We start from the raw sequence: 16,039 nt of genomic DNA, 5'->3' as shown, positions 1-16,039 counted from the left end.
TACCCACTCGCACATATTTTTTAACCACGGATGTCGGTTCAGTCGATGTCCGTCGTGCCGCCAGCCGCGGTCGTCCCGCCAACCGCGGCCGGCCGGCTGCACGTCTCTCTTGTGCGGCGCTCCCGATTCAAATCCTTGTCGGGCTGACCGTTTAACCCGGGCAAAAGAGGGAGGACATGCCTGGCCTTTGCCACCGTTGCTCGCTCACTCCTTATTTGTCAGTTGGTTCAGGTGCTTATGCTGTACGTTCACTTGTTCCTCCGTTCGCTAGCTGGGCAGACGCTCCGATTGTGAGAGCTCAGGTAACCCAAGTCATTCAATCTGTCGAGGTGTGAAGTTATCCATCGAGGATGCGAGGGCGCGGCGGTTGTTCTCCCTTCCACTTCCTGCTGGTAGCCCTGTGCGTGGTGCTGCTGTGCTGCGCTGCGCTGACGGCGCTGATGTGGACGCACGTGTCGCCGCCAGGTGAACGCCTCACTTCCATCATCCTCGCCGTACATGATAAGAAGGGGAATTTGCCGCCCTCGTGCGGCGGCATTTTGGTGCGTGTTGTGAATCGAGGGGTTGCTTTGCTGCTATTTTGAGGCATCAACGGGCAATTACGCCATTAAAAAAAAAATGTCGTCGGCTAACGAGAGGCACGTGCGTGTGTTACCAGAGGCGGAGGTGCATCCAGTGACGTGTCCCCCTTACCACACTTCCTGCGAACGCTCGTCCACGTGCGTCCACGTCGACCGGCTGTGCGACGGCATCGACGACTGCGCCGACGCTTCCGACGAAGACTCCGCTCGCTGCGGTCGGTGCCTGACCTTCCACCTCGCTTAAGTCTTAAGATTTTGTCGTTGCGACAAGCTCGTCGTTCTGTTTCCGTAGCAACGACCTGTGACGGACAGTTCGCACTGCACGGCCCAAAGGGATGGTTTGCCTCATCAGCAAACAGCAGCTTCTGTCGCTGGATCGTCAGGTCTAAAACGCAGACTTTGGGCACTTTCCATAATTGGTTAGCAAACAGTCATTGCCGAAGCTTAACCATAAATGTTTGTTGTTGTTGTATTGTATCCTTCAGGGTCCAAAGTGGATTTTCTGTTCAGGTCAACTTCCACAAGTTTGAAAGCCTAGAAAATGTCCATATCGTGAGACTTTACGAAGGGGTTGGTCCTGAGAAGAAGATGGCAGGTCAGGAGGGCCTACAGCAGTGCCTCGTCAGATCCTAGGTCAGGTCTTGGGTCAGGTTCTCGATCAGATCCAGGTTTAAATTCCTATCAAGTCATTTTTGAGGTCCTTGAATCAGGTCAAAAGGCAGAGGATTTGGATCAGAGTAAGGTCCCGGTCAAGACTTGAATTAGGTCTAGCTCAGGTCTTAACATAGGTTTTGGATCTGGTCAAGGGCACGTCCTCGCCCAAGTTCCTGGCCCGGTCCTGTATCGGATCTTGGCTCACGTCCACTTGAGATAGAACCGGTCCCGAATCGATATCATTCATTCTTCAATTGCAGCCGAGCTCTCGGGCTCCACCCCTCCCGAGACTGTGTGGCTTCTGACTGCCCGATCCACTATTGAGTTTTTCTCAGACAATTTGGAAGATGCGTCGGGATTCAACGCCACCTTCCGTGCCGGCGACCTCTTGAAACTGTCAGGTGCTCACGCCGCTCCCTCTGAGCCACTGTGGCAAAAGAAGTGTTACTATGTTGTTGCTGTTTTTCAGATTCGGAGAAGCTTTCCTGCACGTTTGAGCACGGCTTTTGCTTCTGGAGGCAGGAACACGAAGACGACGGTGACTGGCTTCGGAGCAGAGGGGCCACATTTCCGCCACTCAGTGGCCCAAGCACAGATCACACGCTAGGAAACGGGTCGGGTGAGTGCTCTTGATCAGACCGAGTTCAAGTCCTGGTCAGGTTTCAGATCAGGTTACAATATCAGCTTCTCGAGTCAGTATTGAGTTAGTTGCAGGATGACTTCCTTGATTGTCTCTTTGATCAAGTTTAGGTCAGGTGCCGCTGTGGTCTTGAATCAGGTATCAGGTCATGTCCTAGAACGGCCATTAGATCATGACAGGTCCTGGTCAGATCTGAAGGTCTTAGGGTTAAGGTCTTGGATTTGGCGCCATATACATTTTGGGATCAGAAATAGAATCAGGTAGAGGTCCTCGATGAGCTCTTTTATCGGGTCTCGGTAAGGTCCCGAGTTAGCATCTTTGCATCGCGTTGGCATGGTATTAGCCTAGTTCTAATCACGTGTTTGCTGACTCAGGTTTCTACTTGATCACCCCTCTGAGTCCTGGCCAATGGCTGAAGACTTTCAGGATCTACAGCCTACCTCTAACTGGGCCCAAGCAGCCAATGTGCCTAGGCTTTTGGTAAACGGCACAAACTAACAAGGAGATGGTTGACGGGTGTAAAACTCAACTCGTGCTTACGCCTGTCTTGGGGCGGTGTGGGCTGAATTTCAAGGTATCACATGTTTGGGGAAGACGTCCACCGTCTTCAACTGTCGCTACGTGGCGCATATCCAGGCGGCGTGGACGCGGTGGTGTTCCGCAGGGACGGGAACTATGGCGACCACTGGAACTACGGCCAAGTGCTCCTCAACTCTACCACTGGCACTCAGGTGGATCAAGTGACTCAAACTGATTTGAAGCCTGATATCAAAATGGACTTTACTGAATTTTCCAAATGATTTCAAAAGCTGATTTTTAAATCGCCTTTAACCCATTTACAGATTTTAAACGTCAATTCAGACTGGATTCAGCAAAAGTGATTTAGCTCTCTTTATACTCATCATGATTCTCACTGATTTGAAGAATTCCAACTGACGTCGAAAGCTGTTTTTCTTCTTTCCGAGTGCTTTCGAGCTGCTCCGATCATGATCCCCAACTGGTTTCAGACTGAACCGACTCCGATCGATGTGTGCAGATTGTGTTTGAAGCTCTGAAGAAAGGCGGGATGAGAAATGACATCGCGTTGGATGACATCACTTTGATGCCCCAGCCTTGCGGGCCCGCCCCCCCGGAACCCACCTTAGTGCCCACTCCGACACCTGTCCCCACCGTGTCGGGTAAGCACCGCGCCCCACTCTCCCGGGCCGTAATTGCTATGCCGAGCCGAGCGACCGACTCTCCCCTCTCTTGTCTGGTTCGTTCTCACGTCAGCTGACTGCGGCGGTCCTTTCGACGTGTGGGAGCCAAACTCCACCTTCAGTTCGCCAAATTACCCGCGAGACTACGGGAACGGAGCTCGCTGTGAGAACGCCCGGCCGTCGGAAGGAGCGATTGTTGATCAAAGCGGCCTGACGTCTGCCGTGGTCATCCTTTGCTCCCGCAGGCGTGTGGACGCTCCACGCTCTGGCAGGTCGAAACATCCACGTCCACTTCCTAGACTTTGATGTCGAAGACAACTACGACATAGTGGAGCTGCGCGACGGGGTGGGGCCTAGCTCCACCTTGCTGGGTGAGTCTCGTACGTCTCACGACTATGGTGGCACGTTAGCCTAACTGAAGAAATGAAGTGGGAATGCTTCCAGGATGCGGCTCTCTCCTACACGCTAGTGAGGAGACGAGAATGGACTGACTGTACGGCTAATTCCTAGTACTAAGATGTGCGGTCTGTCCCCTTGCTTCGCGTAGCCGTGCTCACTGGGAGCGGCGGCACCGCCCGAGACTTGTTTTCAACGCGCAATCGGGTGACCGTCTGGTTCTTCACGGACAGCTCGGGTAACGGACGGGGATTCAAAGCCAACTTTACCTCCGGGGTTGCCCTGGGGTCTTTAGGTGAGGTCTGCCGCGACCGATATGAAGTTGCGGAGACGCGCTGCCGCCGTGTGCTCGTGTGGCCAAAGCAGAACCGTGCGCTGCGGAGCAGTTCCAATGCGACACGGGCAGCTGTATCCATGGAAAGCGTCAGTGCGACGGGAGGGTGGACTGCGACGACGCTTCAGACGAAGCTAACTGTGGTGAGGACGGCCCCGATCATGCCGAGCGGGACTCGGTCACCCTGAGCGAAATGTACTTGACGCAGACGAGCGCTTTCAGTTGTGTTGCAGGAGAACGCCTCCGGTCGTCTCCGCTTTCAGATGGCCTCCTCTCAGTACGCGGTGTGCGGAGACACCTGGACCCCGCGCCTGTCTGTTTTCATCTGTCAGTACTTGGGATACAGGTAGACTGTAGCATACAGGTTGACTACTTGAGTAAAATGCAGGGGATTCAAAGGCCACTCGAGTTGACCTAGGCCAATTATTTCTTCGATGATGTATTTCTCGATTGATACTATTTGTTCCAACTACCTGACCTCCAAAAGAGATAGATCTGACCGATACGTAGCGACCAGTCCGGAGTACTCGTAGGACCTGACCTGTCAGTACTTGTGATACGGCTCTAATTGGGACGCTGCCCAGTCAGTCAGCACGTGAGATACAGGAAGACCAAGTCAAGGCTCCGATTTGTCACTGCAAATACAAGTGGACTACCCATAGCCGTCGTCCAGGTCGGGGGTGTCCGAGCTGCTACCTGCCGCGCCGGGAGATTCACCCTTCGCCAGTGTCGAGGTCACCGCGAACGGAAGTCTGGAATCCAGCGTGAGGTACGCAAAGACTTGGGAGAGCGTGTCTTTCTCAAACGCTTGATGTCATTTCCAACTGATTGTTTTTGGTTTCGCAGCGAGCGTTGCGTGGGCCACCGTGTGGTTTCCCTCCGCTGTGACAATCAGCGTAAGTCGCCACCCTTCATCTAAGTCACCCGCGGCGCATTACATTTGTCGCCTTTTTTTGTCTTTTAAGCATGCGGCCTTCGTCTCGTCGCCAGCGACACGACCGACCAGTCAGCGGATGGTAAGAGCGGGAAACTGCAGTGAACATTTGCAAAGTCACATACTCGGTATTTGTGTTTCTTCTGTCTGGGGGAAAAAAAAAACTTCACACTTCACCCTTCTTACGTTGTCGCTATATCCAACCTGATTTAGCGTTTGCTGTTTTTTTTTTTTTTCCTTTTTCAAATAAGGGGATGTCCGAGTGGTGGGTGGGTCGGACGCCGCCAAAGGGGCGTGGCCGTGGATGGTGTCGCTGCACTGGAACGGTCGCCACGTGTGCGGCGCCGCTTTGCTCGGTCGCCGTTGGCTGCTGACTGCCGCCCACTGCGTGTACGGGTGGGTGAGAGCGCCGGGCTGACCGTCGCCAGGTCTGACGGCGCGGTGGAGCTGACGACGCGTCTTTGGCAGGAAGGAGCGCCCCCTGGGCCGCTGGTCGGCCAAGTTGGGGCTTCGGGCTCAGAGCCACGCCGGGGCCGTGCACTCGTTCCAAATTGATGCCGTGATCATCAACCCGCACTACAACAGACTCAGCAAAGAGGCCGACATCGCCATGATGCGTCTCAGCACGCCCGCCAACCTCACTGGTAGTGTTTTGACACAGCCGCCCGCTTCCTGTTCCAAGAAATCACACGCACGTGCTGAATCGGTGTGTGCACAGATCTGATCCAGCCAGTGTGTTTGCCTGAAAACGCTCGAGAGTTGACAGCTGGAAAGAAATGTTGGATTGCCGGATGGGGGAGGCAGGCTGAAGAGGGTCCGTCACCTATCTGTCCGCCTGTCTGTCTCGCCATCTGTTTGTCTTCATGTGTGTGTCTGTTGCGCAGGTTCTCTTCCAGACATTCTACAGGAGGCCAAGGTTCCCCTGGTGGGCCAGGTCTCGTGCCAGCGCACCTTGCCCGAGTACACCATCACGTCCAAAATGCTGTGCGCGGGCTTCCCAGAGGGCGGAGTGGACTCGTGTCAGGTGATCACCATCCACCCTAAACCTGCCCGCAAGCCACTTGACAAGACACGTGACTTCTTCACACAGGGCGACTCTGGCGGTCCGCTTATGTGTGAGGAGGAAGGACGCTGGACTCTGATCGGTCTGTTTTCGGTCTTCCGTTTCTCAACTCACGCTTGGAATCAAGTTAACTGTGCGATCGATGGGTCTCCGACAGGTGTCACGTCCTTTGGGATGGGTTGCGGTCGGCCCGAGCGACCCGGCGTTTACGCCAGAGTCTCGGCCTTTGTCGCCTGGATGGCAGAAACGCGACGCTCCTGGTCACCGTTGTGATCATCCACCTCTTCCTGCTCTTCCTCTCCTGCCCCCTCTACTTTCCCATCCCCTTTCTTTTTTCTTCTCTTCTGCTTTGTCCTCTCCCTCTTTTTCTAAAACTCCTCAACTTCCTCCTCTCCTCGTCTTCCTTGAACTCCTCTGCCCCCCCCCCCCCACCGTGGAGGCCGTGACTATCGATGACATCATTCAGCTCGAGCTGCGCCTATTGGCCGCAGTGCAAATTCCATGTGCAGTTATTTTATCACGTTACTGTGTTCTTTCTCGCTGACTTTGACTGCGTGGCCGGCCGTAAGAAGACACTGGCTCGCACGCACGCACAAGCACATGCACTGGGTGGAGTCAGGAGGACTCTACTGTCGCGAGCACACGCACGCACGCACACACAGCGAAAGTCAGTCGAGTCGCCAGGACATGAAGGTATGAACGCACGAGGATATGAAGACATGAAGATATGGACTTGCTAGTGTGCGCGGTGTTTATTGTATTTGTGGGCGTCTCTCCCGTCAGCACTCGCAGCACAGGTAACCGCAAATAACTAGCAGCAGCACTACTAATATTGTCATTGATCGTACTTGACTACTCCATTTGACACGACGATACAACATACATGAGACTGAGCGAGCGTATAAAACCTCTCTGCTTGGTTCATTCATTCGTGCCAATATGTGCACTGATTGGCGGATGATGTCATAAAAATTGTTAAAAGTGTTGGCGGATGATGTCATAAAAATTGTTAAAAATGTGTGCTGCAGTATCTTGTATTCTCTCGTGAACTTGCAAGATCTGACAAGGCACCTCTAGTGACTAGAGGATGCGTTTATATATATATATATATATATATATATATATATATATATTAGATCAGGTTCATCATACAGTACAGTCTATGGAATTAGTATCGTATGCTAATATATGGATGGAGTTGCTCGTCGGTTGTCCTGTTTCCAGTGCATAACAATTTCCATCAGTCGCGTCTCCAATCTGCTCTAATAAGAAACAAGATGGAATCATAGTAGCCTTCCAACAAGTTTCCATGCCGCAAATCACGTGCTGGAAAGTGTGTCTGTGATAGCTGGAAAAGTTGCCAATGAGCGGATTGATTAATTACGTTTGTCGTTTGAACGAGTCTTTGTCGACCAATGACGTGAAGGATTGTGTTTCTCGTTTAAAAAAAAAAAAAGGACGAAGTCATTCCCTGAGGCGATGGATTTGTTTTTCTCAGATTCCCTCCATGAGGTTTTGTCCGAGTTCAGCGTGGTTCGCCCAGTCAGAACCGACTCGCTGGGCCGCTTCCTGTCGGTGTCACTCTCTGCCCAGTCTCCGCCGCCGCTGCGCAGCAAAAGACACGCCCCCCGGAACGAGACATGGACGTCGGACTCGGAGATCTTCTACAACGTGACTGTGTTTGGACAGGAGATGCACTTGCGGTTGCGTTCCAACCTCCGCCTGGTGGCCCCGCACGCCACCATGGAGTGGTGGCAGGAGTCGGAACCAAAGCGCTCGGAGCCAATCGAGGACATGGGCTGCCTCTTCACGGGGAATGTGTCCAACATGGAGGACACGACCGTTGCCCTTAGCAACTGTGACGGACTGGTGAGTGGCGCTCATCTCATGTCATCAATGACATTCTGTATACTCGACAGACTGCTCGGTTATCAAGTCCAGCGTGGCGGGGTGCTAGATCTAGAGTCTAGATCATACACCAGCTGACACGTTGCACTTATCTCACTGACTCATTTGTACACGAGCAAAAAGCAAACCATCAGTGAAGCCACCTGTGGCCGGCCGTTTGACCAAAGTGATATCAAAAGATCATGGTAATTTCAGTAAAGAGTGAGCTCCACGCCCGCATTCTATTTTGCGTGTTCCTCGGCTGGGAAGCGATGGAGTCAAAATGCCAGATAACTAAGGTGTAAGGAATGGGAGAGCGGAGTGTGCACACTGCTTGCACACTGCTTGCACACTGCTTGCACACTGCTTGCACACTGCTTGCACACTGCTTGCACACTGCTTGCACACTGCCTGCACACTGCCTGCACACTGCCTGCACACTGCCTGCACACTGCCTGCACACTGCCTGCACACTGCCTGCACACTGCCTGCACACTGCCTGCACACTGCCTGCACACTGCCTGCACACTGCCTGCACACTGCCTGCACACTGCCTGCACACTGCCTGCACACTGCCTGCACACTGCCTGCACACTGCCTGCACACTGCCTGCACACTGGCGGGCTGCGCACGGAGCTCTTTTCAATGTCTGGCCGCTGAGAACGCAGCTGTGATGGGATCCAGATGTTGTGGAAAGATGAGACTTGTCGAAAGGAATGAGCTGCACAAACACTCGCACGGGAAGGACTTCATACGTACTCGCACTCCCTCTTATTCGGAAATAAGAATAAGTCTTCTTTGCAAACTTCCCGTTGCTCGCGACACTTTCCTATCCGCTCCGCTCTTATCCCGTTCCCTTCTCCACAACCGCAGTCCTTCACCCACTGCATCTGCAGTTTAGATGATCTCGAAACCCCCAGTGGACATTTAGTAGCGCCTCGGTAGACCTTCAGTAGTAGCTCTTGGGCAATAAATCTTAAGACATTCAGTAGCTCCTCGGAAGCGTTGTTACACCTTTTGTCGACGCAGAGTAGCTCTTCAGTAGATAGTAGTAGACTTTTTGGATCACAAGGAGGTCCTCGTTTTTGTTTTGGGCTCTTTGGTAAATTCTGCCGTAAATGGCCTTCAGTAGATTCTCAGTAGATCATCGGACGCTCTTAATTGCTTCAATTCTGCCTTCAGTACAGTCGTTCCCGTGTCGAACTCCACTCATCAGTGGTGTACGTGTACGTGTGGGCAGGCCGGGGTGATTCGAACGAGGGAAGCTGACTTTTTCATTGAGCCCTTGCATCGCGGGGGGCCGGCAGGCGAAGGAGGGGAAGGAGGACGACCGCACGTCGTTTATCCCTCGTCCGCTATCGTCAAGTCCAAACGACGGGGGGTCCGTCAAAGCGCTGACTTCCAGCGAGGTCAGGAGAATGCTTCTTCATCGGCATCCGATGCCACGTTGGCATTCGCTGACGATTTTGACGGTGTCTTCAGGACCTCTCTTAGGTTCCCCGGATCTGCCGAGGTCCCAGTCTGCCTCAGGCTGGCGGCAGCAGCGGCGGCGGCGGCGCTACATCAAAGAGGCAGATATTTTCAACATAGAGGTAACGAACGTCACGTTCCTTCAAGGCCTGTCGGTCCCAAGACTCAACCTCCTCACTCCGCAGGTCCTGCTCGCCGTGGATTATTCTGTACTTCTTTTCCACGGACAACAACAGGTCCAGAAATACCTCCTCACCTTCATGAACATCGTAAGTAGACGCACTAGTCACGTACACTACGTGCTCGTCAAAAATTTGGCTCCATTCTTAACCCTCAACCAAGTCCCAAGTTGTTGAGACAAAGCAGATCCCCCAAAAAAAACAACATTTCTTGTAAAAACACAACATGTAGCACGCCACGGTATGGTGAAAATGCTTCTCAACAGCAAGACCTTTCAAGTTACCTGGTACTAGTCTGCGAGTCCTGTCTGATGATGACCAAGTCAAGAGGAGTCTGTCATAAATTACTGTAGGTCCTCAAAACTAGCACCTTAAATCAAGTCCCCCGGCTCAGCTTTTAGCATAACGTTCTGAGGTAATAGTTCTAGAAGTTGAGTGGAAGCGGAAGCAGCTCCTTCAGTGTTGGGACCCATGTGTTGCAGGTTAACGAGATCTATCAAGACCAGTCTCTTGGTGCCAACATCAACATTGTTCTGGTGCGAATCGTCATGCTGTCTCCGTCCAAGGTACCAGAAATATCATGACTCATGGATACTCGTGATACTGAGAGGTCATTCCTCTAGTCCCAGGAGCTCATCTCGGTGGGCAATGCCCAGAAAAGCCTGGAGAACGTATGCGGCTGGTCTTACATCCAGCAGAGGGAGCAAAACCCTAACCAGCAGCATGACCACCTGGTCTACCTGAGTAGACGGGAGTTTGGACCCTCCGGCATGCTAGGTACTGCCTAGCGCTAAGCGCCAGCCTACTTTGCTAATATGAGCTAACAAAGTGAGCCAGTGCTAATGCACACTGCTAACAGAAGACAAATGATGCCTATGTGTACTACAACCGAGCGCTAAAACAAGCTTGAGCACTGCTGGCGCTAATGCTCCGTATGCTAATAGTAGCGCTATGTATGCGCAGGCTACGCTCCTGTCACAGGGATGTGCAAGATGCACCAGAGCTGCGTTCTGGTCTTCGAGGACGGTTTCTCGTCAGCTTTCGTGGCAGCGCACGAAATCGGACACGTGTGAGGCACACAAAGACGCAAGCGCAAAACCAAGGGCGCCCGCCGTTTTGCCCTCGCTGCTGCAGCGTGTCGCCGCCGCTCGCTCACGCAGGTTGGGAATGGAGCACGACGGTGAAGCCAACGAGTGCGACGACGACGTGTTCGTGGGCAGCATCATGTCGCCGCAAGTGGAGGCCACGTTCTACCGCTACCACTGGTCCAGATGCAGCTGGAGCGAGCTTCACAAGTACCTGCAGTAAGACTTTTGCCGTCTGTCCCTTTCTGGTCCCCTTCCTTTCCACTTCGTGTTCACCGACTGGCCGGCCGGCCCACCACCACTTTATTTTGCCTGCTCCTTCTCCACTTGTCCTCCCTTTCTGTTGAGTCCCTTAATTTCCATTTCTTGTCTCCGTGCGTCCCATTCCGTCCCCGCGTCACACGTATTTGTCTTTCCCCGGTTAGTACGTACGACTGTCTCCGAGACGACCCCTTCAGCCCTGATTGGCCGACTCCGCCCCTTTTGCCAGGGTTCGAGTACTCCATGGAGCAGCAGTGCAACTTTGACTTTGGTCCAGGATACGGAAGTTGCACCGCTGTAAGTCTCTGTTGATTTATTTTGGTATCCTTGTGTTTGTTTTGCTGAGGAGGGAGGGAGGCAAGGAGGGTGCTGGACCCTTAATTGTTGATCCATGCTGGTGTGTTTGTTTGTTGCCGTCAGTATCCCAACCCACAGCCTTGCCAGCAGCTGTGGTGCAGCGACTACAACCATCCTTTGTTCTGCAGATCCAAGAAAGGTCCGCCTCTGGACGGGACGCCGTGCGGACCCGACATGGTGAGCGCAACGCCCCCGCTTGGCCGGCGCCCTGCCGTTGCTCTCGGTCCCGACGACTCCGTCCGCATGACGCGCGTCTCTGTCCGTCTTCCTCAGCACTGCTTCAAAGGCTTCTGCATCACACTGACGGCTAACCTCCTGAGACAAGACGGCAGCTGGAGCTCGTGGAGCGCCTACACCGGCTGCTCCAGGACCTGCGGGGGCGGCGTCCGGATCCGCTCCAGGAGCTGCGATAGTCCAACGTGAGTGAGGTTGTGTTGGGAATCATTCCCGATGATCTGTATGGTGCGCCAACCGTATGGTGAGCTGGGTATCTCAAAGGAATTCCTACTTGACTTTTAGTCCAATCATAGTCGAGCCACGAGGGCTCTGGGACCGACCCAATGAACACGTAGACGCTTCCTGTTGCTGTGCCCAGGCCAGCCAACGGGGGGCGAGCCTGCTTTGGAAACACTTTTGAGTTCCAACTGTGCAACCAACAAAAGCAGTGTCCGCCCACGACTGATTTCAGGTGAGTGAGAAGATCCCCGTGGAGTCAAATGGCCGTGTGCTCGGATCGATCGGGTGAGCCCTCTCATTTCTCTGTGTTCGTATTGACTCGAGCGCGACTCTGCTCCAGCTGTCGTCTCGGAGAAAAAAAGATTTTGCTTAATTGCTATCGACTCAATGAGCTGACCTGGAACCGCTTGACGTCTGGATTGACGTGGATTGACTTGGAATGTAAATTGTTGAATGATGGCAATGACCACCAGGGACTTGAGTGTAATGACTTGGACTGACCTATAATGAGAGTAGTAACTTGTAAGCAATCGATGAAGCCACTCCACTGCCGTGACTCGGCATGCCGGCGGGGAAACAATGTCCTGGAATGACTTGACACGTGGTGTGTTTCAGGGCGGAGCAGTGTAGCGCCTGGGACCACACTTTGGAATACCAGGGAAAAAACCATCACTGGCTGCCTGTGGAACACAGCGACCGTAACTACACACGCACATGTGCACACAATTGGATGAGCATGCCTAGCCTGCCTAACCCTAGCTTGGCCTGGCCTGCCTGCCACATGTTGAAGTAGTCATCAGGCAGTCATCTGCAAATGTACTGTTGGTTGCTCAGACTGAAAATGTCTCCCTCAAAACATCCCGCTGAGCCCGCGTCCTGCTCGTGATCTGTTGGCCACACCGTATTGCCCGCTCTCATTGGCCAAGTCGTGACGCCTTTCTCTCTCTCGCACGCTTTTTGCCTCCTTCCCGTCTCACTCGGCGTGTCTCTGGACGGCTGCGTTCCATCAGCTGACCAGCGATGCAACCTGTTCTGTCGCTCCAACGAGACGGGGGCCTTGGTTTCCATGAAGAGAGCGGTGCACGACGGGACGCTGTGCTCCTACGACGACGCCTACAGCGTGTGTGTCCGAGGAGAGTGTGAGGTGCCTACTTGTGACGCTCCTGGTGATGGTTGCTCGTGTCATCATTTCATCTCCCTTTCCTCACCTGCATTCCTCCTCCTTTGCTGGCAGCACGTAGGTTGTGACGGCGAGATTGCGTCGGACCGCCAGGAGGACCGCTGCGGCGTGTGCGGTGGAGATCGCTCCACTTGTCGTGTGATCAAGGGAAACTTCAGTCGCAGCGCCAACAAAACAGGTGACTCTGTCCACCCAGCTCCTGCTAGCCCTTGCTAGCGTCGCTTTTCATACACCGTGTCATCGGTCGTGAGCCGTGTCGTCGTACTTTGTGCATCTGGCTTGTAGCCGTAACGCTTGCGCTTTCTTTCTCGTCTTGGATTTCCACACGCTTTGCCTACCGCTGGACAAATAATACGGCGGCTTAGGTTTCCTGAAGATCCTGGAGATTCCTCGAGGAGCGCGACACCTCCTGGTACAAGAGTTCAGGAGGACCCCACACGTCCTCGGTAGGAGGCGGCGCCGCCGTAGCTCCGGCCGACCCGCGTGCCCCGCCACCCGCATCACCCCGAGTTTCTCGGTTGCGCAGCGCTCAAGAACCAGGAGAGCGGTCGCCTGTTCCTGAACGACAAGGACGCCGAGCCGACGTCCCGCACGCTGGTGGAGATGGGCGTGGCCTGGCAGTACACGCACAGAAAGGAGCAGGAGGCGGTGCGGACCGAGGGCCCGCTCAAGTACGGCGTGGTCATCCTGGTGAGCGAACGCTCAGCGTAGCGTTGCGCAAAAGCGCTAGCTACTTTTCGGCACATTGAAAAAGGGCTGCAGCTACTCAATGGGTGCAACTCGCTGTTGAGTGCCGTCTTGAGAAACACCGCTTTCGCTCTCTCCGGTAGCTCCGTTCCCACGGCGACGCCAAGGTGACGGTGTCTTACAAGTTTGTGATCCAGGACCACCTGCGCTCTTCGCTGGAGTCCAACCTGGTGCAGGAGGATGCCATCTTTTACGAGTGGGCGCTCAAGCAGTGGTCTGTGTGCTCCAAGTCGTGCGGCGGAGGTAAGCCAGGGCTGGCCCGCCCGCCACCCGCTTGCCGTGGATGCGGAGCACCGCTTGACTCCTCCTCCTCTCACCAGGGAAACAGTACACCCGCTTCGGATGCCGGCGGAAGGCCGACGGGGTGATGGTTCAGAGAACCTTCTGCTCCAACATTAGAAAGCCGAGAGCCATCACACGCAGTTGCAACCTCGACGTCTGCAGCCCGCCACGGTAAGGTGACAAATGGTATCGCTCCGCTGGTCTTGGCGGGAACGCTTCGGTGGTTACCGTAGTAACGTCAGACACTCGTCAGAGCATCAAACACTCGGTGAGCCCCGTTGTGTACACTCGAAGGACGATGCCCTTTCTGTTCCCAACCAATCAGTTGGATGACCGGTGGCTGGGAGGCATGCAGCGCCTCCTGTGGCCAAAGCGGGTGGCAGCGTCGCTGGGTGGGCTGCCAGCTGGTCTCCGTCGGCGGACGGCGGCTTTCCGTCAACAGCGAACTCTGCCAGGACCGCCGGCCGGATGCCAAGCGGGCCTGCAATCGCCTCTTGTGCCCAGCGGTGTGGCGGGCCGGGCCGTGGACGCCGGTAAGGCGGGCTCAGCGGTAGCGGGCTCAGGGGTAGTGGCGGTGACGCAGGTTCTGTGTCGCAGTGTTCCGTCACCTGCGGCAACGGCACGCAGGAGCGTCAGGTGGCCTGCGTGCGGCCCGAAGGCTCTCCGCAAGGCTCTCCAGAAGGCTCTCCAGAAGGCTCTCCGCAAGGCTCTCCGCAAGGCTTTCCGGAAGGCTCTGGGGACTGCAGGAGCCTGGTCCCGCCCATGGCTAACCGCACATGTCGTGCGCCACCCTGTGGCGGTAAGCGTGCCTGACGTGTCGCGCAGCGTGTGCAGGCGTGGAAGTGCGCAGGCGCTACCTTGATTTCAAAGTGGAATTTATTCCCTGATCACAGGTGGGAATCCTAGCCCAGGTACTTCTGAGTGACAATTTGGAGGACTTCTTTGTACTTTTAATTGAGCTAGTATATTTTGTAAAGTAACAGATAGGTATTTTTGATATGCATTCCAAACTCAAACAGCACAGGCACATCTGCGAAGGCAGACAGACCTCATTTTGGTTTTCTCCCGCAGGTGACCCCAAGAGCTTCATGGTCCAGTGGCTGTCCAGATCCAATACGGACGGCGCGCCGGCTAAGACCGCCTCAAGTAGCGCAAACTCTTTCCACTCGCTGTTGCTCTTCCAGTTGTGCTAGGCTGTCATGACGCTTGCGGGTGTATCGTATCTGCAGGGCTGCGTTGTCGTGGTGACCGGTCGGCGTTTTGTCGCATGGAGTCGCTCAGTCGCTACTGTGTAAACGTGGCCTACAGACAAATGTGCTGCAAGTCCTGCAGCAACTTCAGGTGACCCGCAACCGCGCTGCCATCACGCACCTTTATATGCATAGTCAGCTTTCAAACAACGTGATACGTGAGCTTCTTAAGTGTCTGTGTGTTTGTTTCTACGTGCTCATAATGCCCCCTTTGTGATGTTTTTTTAGCATGTCCGCCTCAGTGACGCCACAGCCAAGCCCCTCCCCCACCAGCAGTGCTTGGCCCACGACTCAGTCTCCCAGCACGACCGACTTTATTTATGTGGACTACGACGACGACGAGGAGTATGCCGTCTCCCGGGATGTGGTCGAGTCGGTCACGCCTACGCCCGTGCCGCTGGTTTTCCTCACTGAGCCCACGCCCACTGTTGCTATGGTAACCTCTGTCGCCACTGCAACCGCCGCCGGTCAAATGTCCCTGACTCCGCCCCTCAGGACGACAGGTGATGTCATCACCCCCGGCGGGAAGAGCCCCACCGCCGACGAACGTTGGTCTCCCTTTCCGCCGACGTCTCCGAAGATGGCAAAGGACTCAGGGGCCGAGGTTAACTACGGCATTGTGGGATTGGACAGCGATGGGACGAGGGCCTCGCAGAGCCACTTTGTGCCCCGGGGTCGCCCCATCCGGGAGCGGACGCAAAACAAACGCATACAGGAGCTTTTGAACGAGAAGCTGCGGTGGCCCGGACGCCGCCAAAAACATGGTGCCTTGTAGGACGCGTTTCTGGAGAGTGGCGCACATTCACCGTGCTTGTTTGTGTAAGTCCAATAAAGTCTCAACCCTTCCTGCTCAAGTCAATAACATCATCATCAATTCTATTCAGTCCCTGCCAACGGAGAGCCTGATACGGTCTACAGGTATAAAAAAAGAGATGATTGGATATGTCTCTTGAGAGGGAGGGAGGGAGGTCATTGCCATTCAAGCATGGTACATTTTGAAGTGTAAGGATTTGATTCAGTTTTGATGGATCATAAACTTTCACTCCAAACCGATTTACCATTCAAATCGGTTTTCGTTACACTC

General features: G+C 54.4%; 2 protein-coding genes across 6 annotated transcripts; both read left to right on the top strand.

Moving 5' to 3' along the window:
• Nucleotides 1-275: 275 nt before the first annotated feature.
• tmprss15 (transmembrane serine protease 15) lies at nucleotides 276-6,819 on the top strand. 2 transcript variants are annotated; one of them, XM_085936536.1, is made up of 23 exons: nucleotides 276-465; nucleotides 659-796; nucleotides 874-964; nucleotides 1,067-1,176; nucleotides 1,496-1,636; nucleotides 1,705-1,854; nucleotides 2,250-2,355; nucleotides 2,450-2,606; nucleotides 2,912-3,053; nucleotides 3,148-3,237; nucleotides 3,320-3,445; nucleotides 3,622-3,765; nucleotides 3,837-3,947; nucleotides 4,027-4,150; nucleotides 4,478-4,573; nucleotides 4,651-4,700; nucleotides 4,770-4,820; nucleotides 4,990-5,134; nucleotides 5,207-5,382; nucleotides 5,457-5,552; nucleotides 5,623-5,762; nucleotides 5,829-5,883; nucleotides 5,959-6,819. In XM_085936536.1, the coding sequence occupies exons 1-23, from the start codon at nucleotides 351-353 to the stop codon at nucleotides 6,072-6,074; spliced, it is 2,670 nt and encodes an 889-aa protein (XP_085792662.1). In that variant the 5' UTR covers nucleotides 276-350; the 3' UTR covers nucleotides 6,075-6,819. The 2 variants fall into 2 exon arrangements, with proteins under 2 accessions (XP_085792662.1, XP_085792663.1); XM_085936537.1 differs by lacking the exon at nucleotides 276-465 and having other exon boundaries at nucleotides 572-796; nucleotides 3,834-3,947.
• Nucleotides 6,459-15,809, top strand: LOC147042780 (A disintegrin and metalloproteinase with thrombospondin motifs 2-like). Of its 4 annotated transcripts, XM_085936511.1 has the most exons (26): nucleotides 6,459-6,598; nucleotides 7,300-7,670; nucleotides 8,905-9,097; nucleotides 9,171-9,280; nucleotides 9,344-9,427; nucleotides 9,820-9,903; nucleotides 9,961-10,114; nucleotides 10,301-10,406; nucleotides 10,498-10,641; nucleotides 10,848-10,980; nucleotides 11,104-11,217; nucleotides 11,314-11,459; nucleotides 11,636-11,728; nucleotides 12,112-12,194; nucleotides 12,507-12,640; nucleotides 12,731-12,854; nucleotides 13,042-13,122; nucleotides 13,203-13,366; nucleotides 13,507-13,666; nucleotides 13,744-13,876; nucleotides 14,031-14,238; nucleotides 14,303-14,504; nucleotides 14,777-14,851; nucleotides 14,935-15,046; nucleotides 15,184-15,391; nucleotides 15,451-15,578. In XM_085936511.1, the coding sequence occupies exons 1-26, from the start codon at nucleotides 6,529-6,531 to the stop codon at nucleotides 15,460-15,462; spliced, it is 3,498 nt and encodes a 1,165-aa protein (XP_085792637.1). In that variant the 5' UTR covers nucleotides 6,459-6,528; the 3' UTR covers nucleotides 15,463-15,578. The 4 variants fall into 4 exon arrangements, with proteins under 4 accessions (XP_085792637.1, XP_085792636.1, XP_085792635.1 ...); XM_085936510.1 differs by having other exon boundaries at nucleotides 8,929-9,097; nucleotides 15,184-15,809; XM_085936509.1 differs by having other exon boundaries at nucleotides 15,184-15,809.
• The last annotated feature ends 230 nt before the right edge of the window (nucleotides 15,810-16,039 follow it).

This window comes from Syngnathus leptorhynchus, chromosome 17 (assembly GCF_054491065.1).
Source record: "Syngnathus leptorhynchus isolate UIUO chromosome 17, UIUO_Slep, whole genome shotgun sequence".
NCBI lineage: Eukaryota > Metazoa > Chordata > Actinopteri > Syngnathiformes > Syngnathidae > Syngnathus > Syngnathus leptorhynchus.
This window is presented reverse-complemented; position numbering and strand designations above follow the sequence as displayed.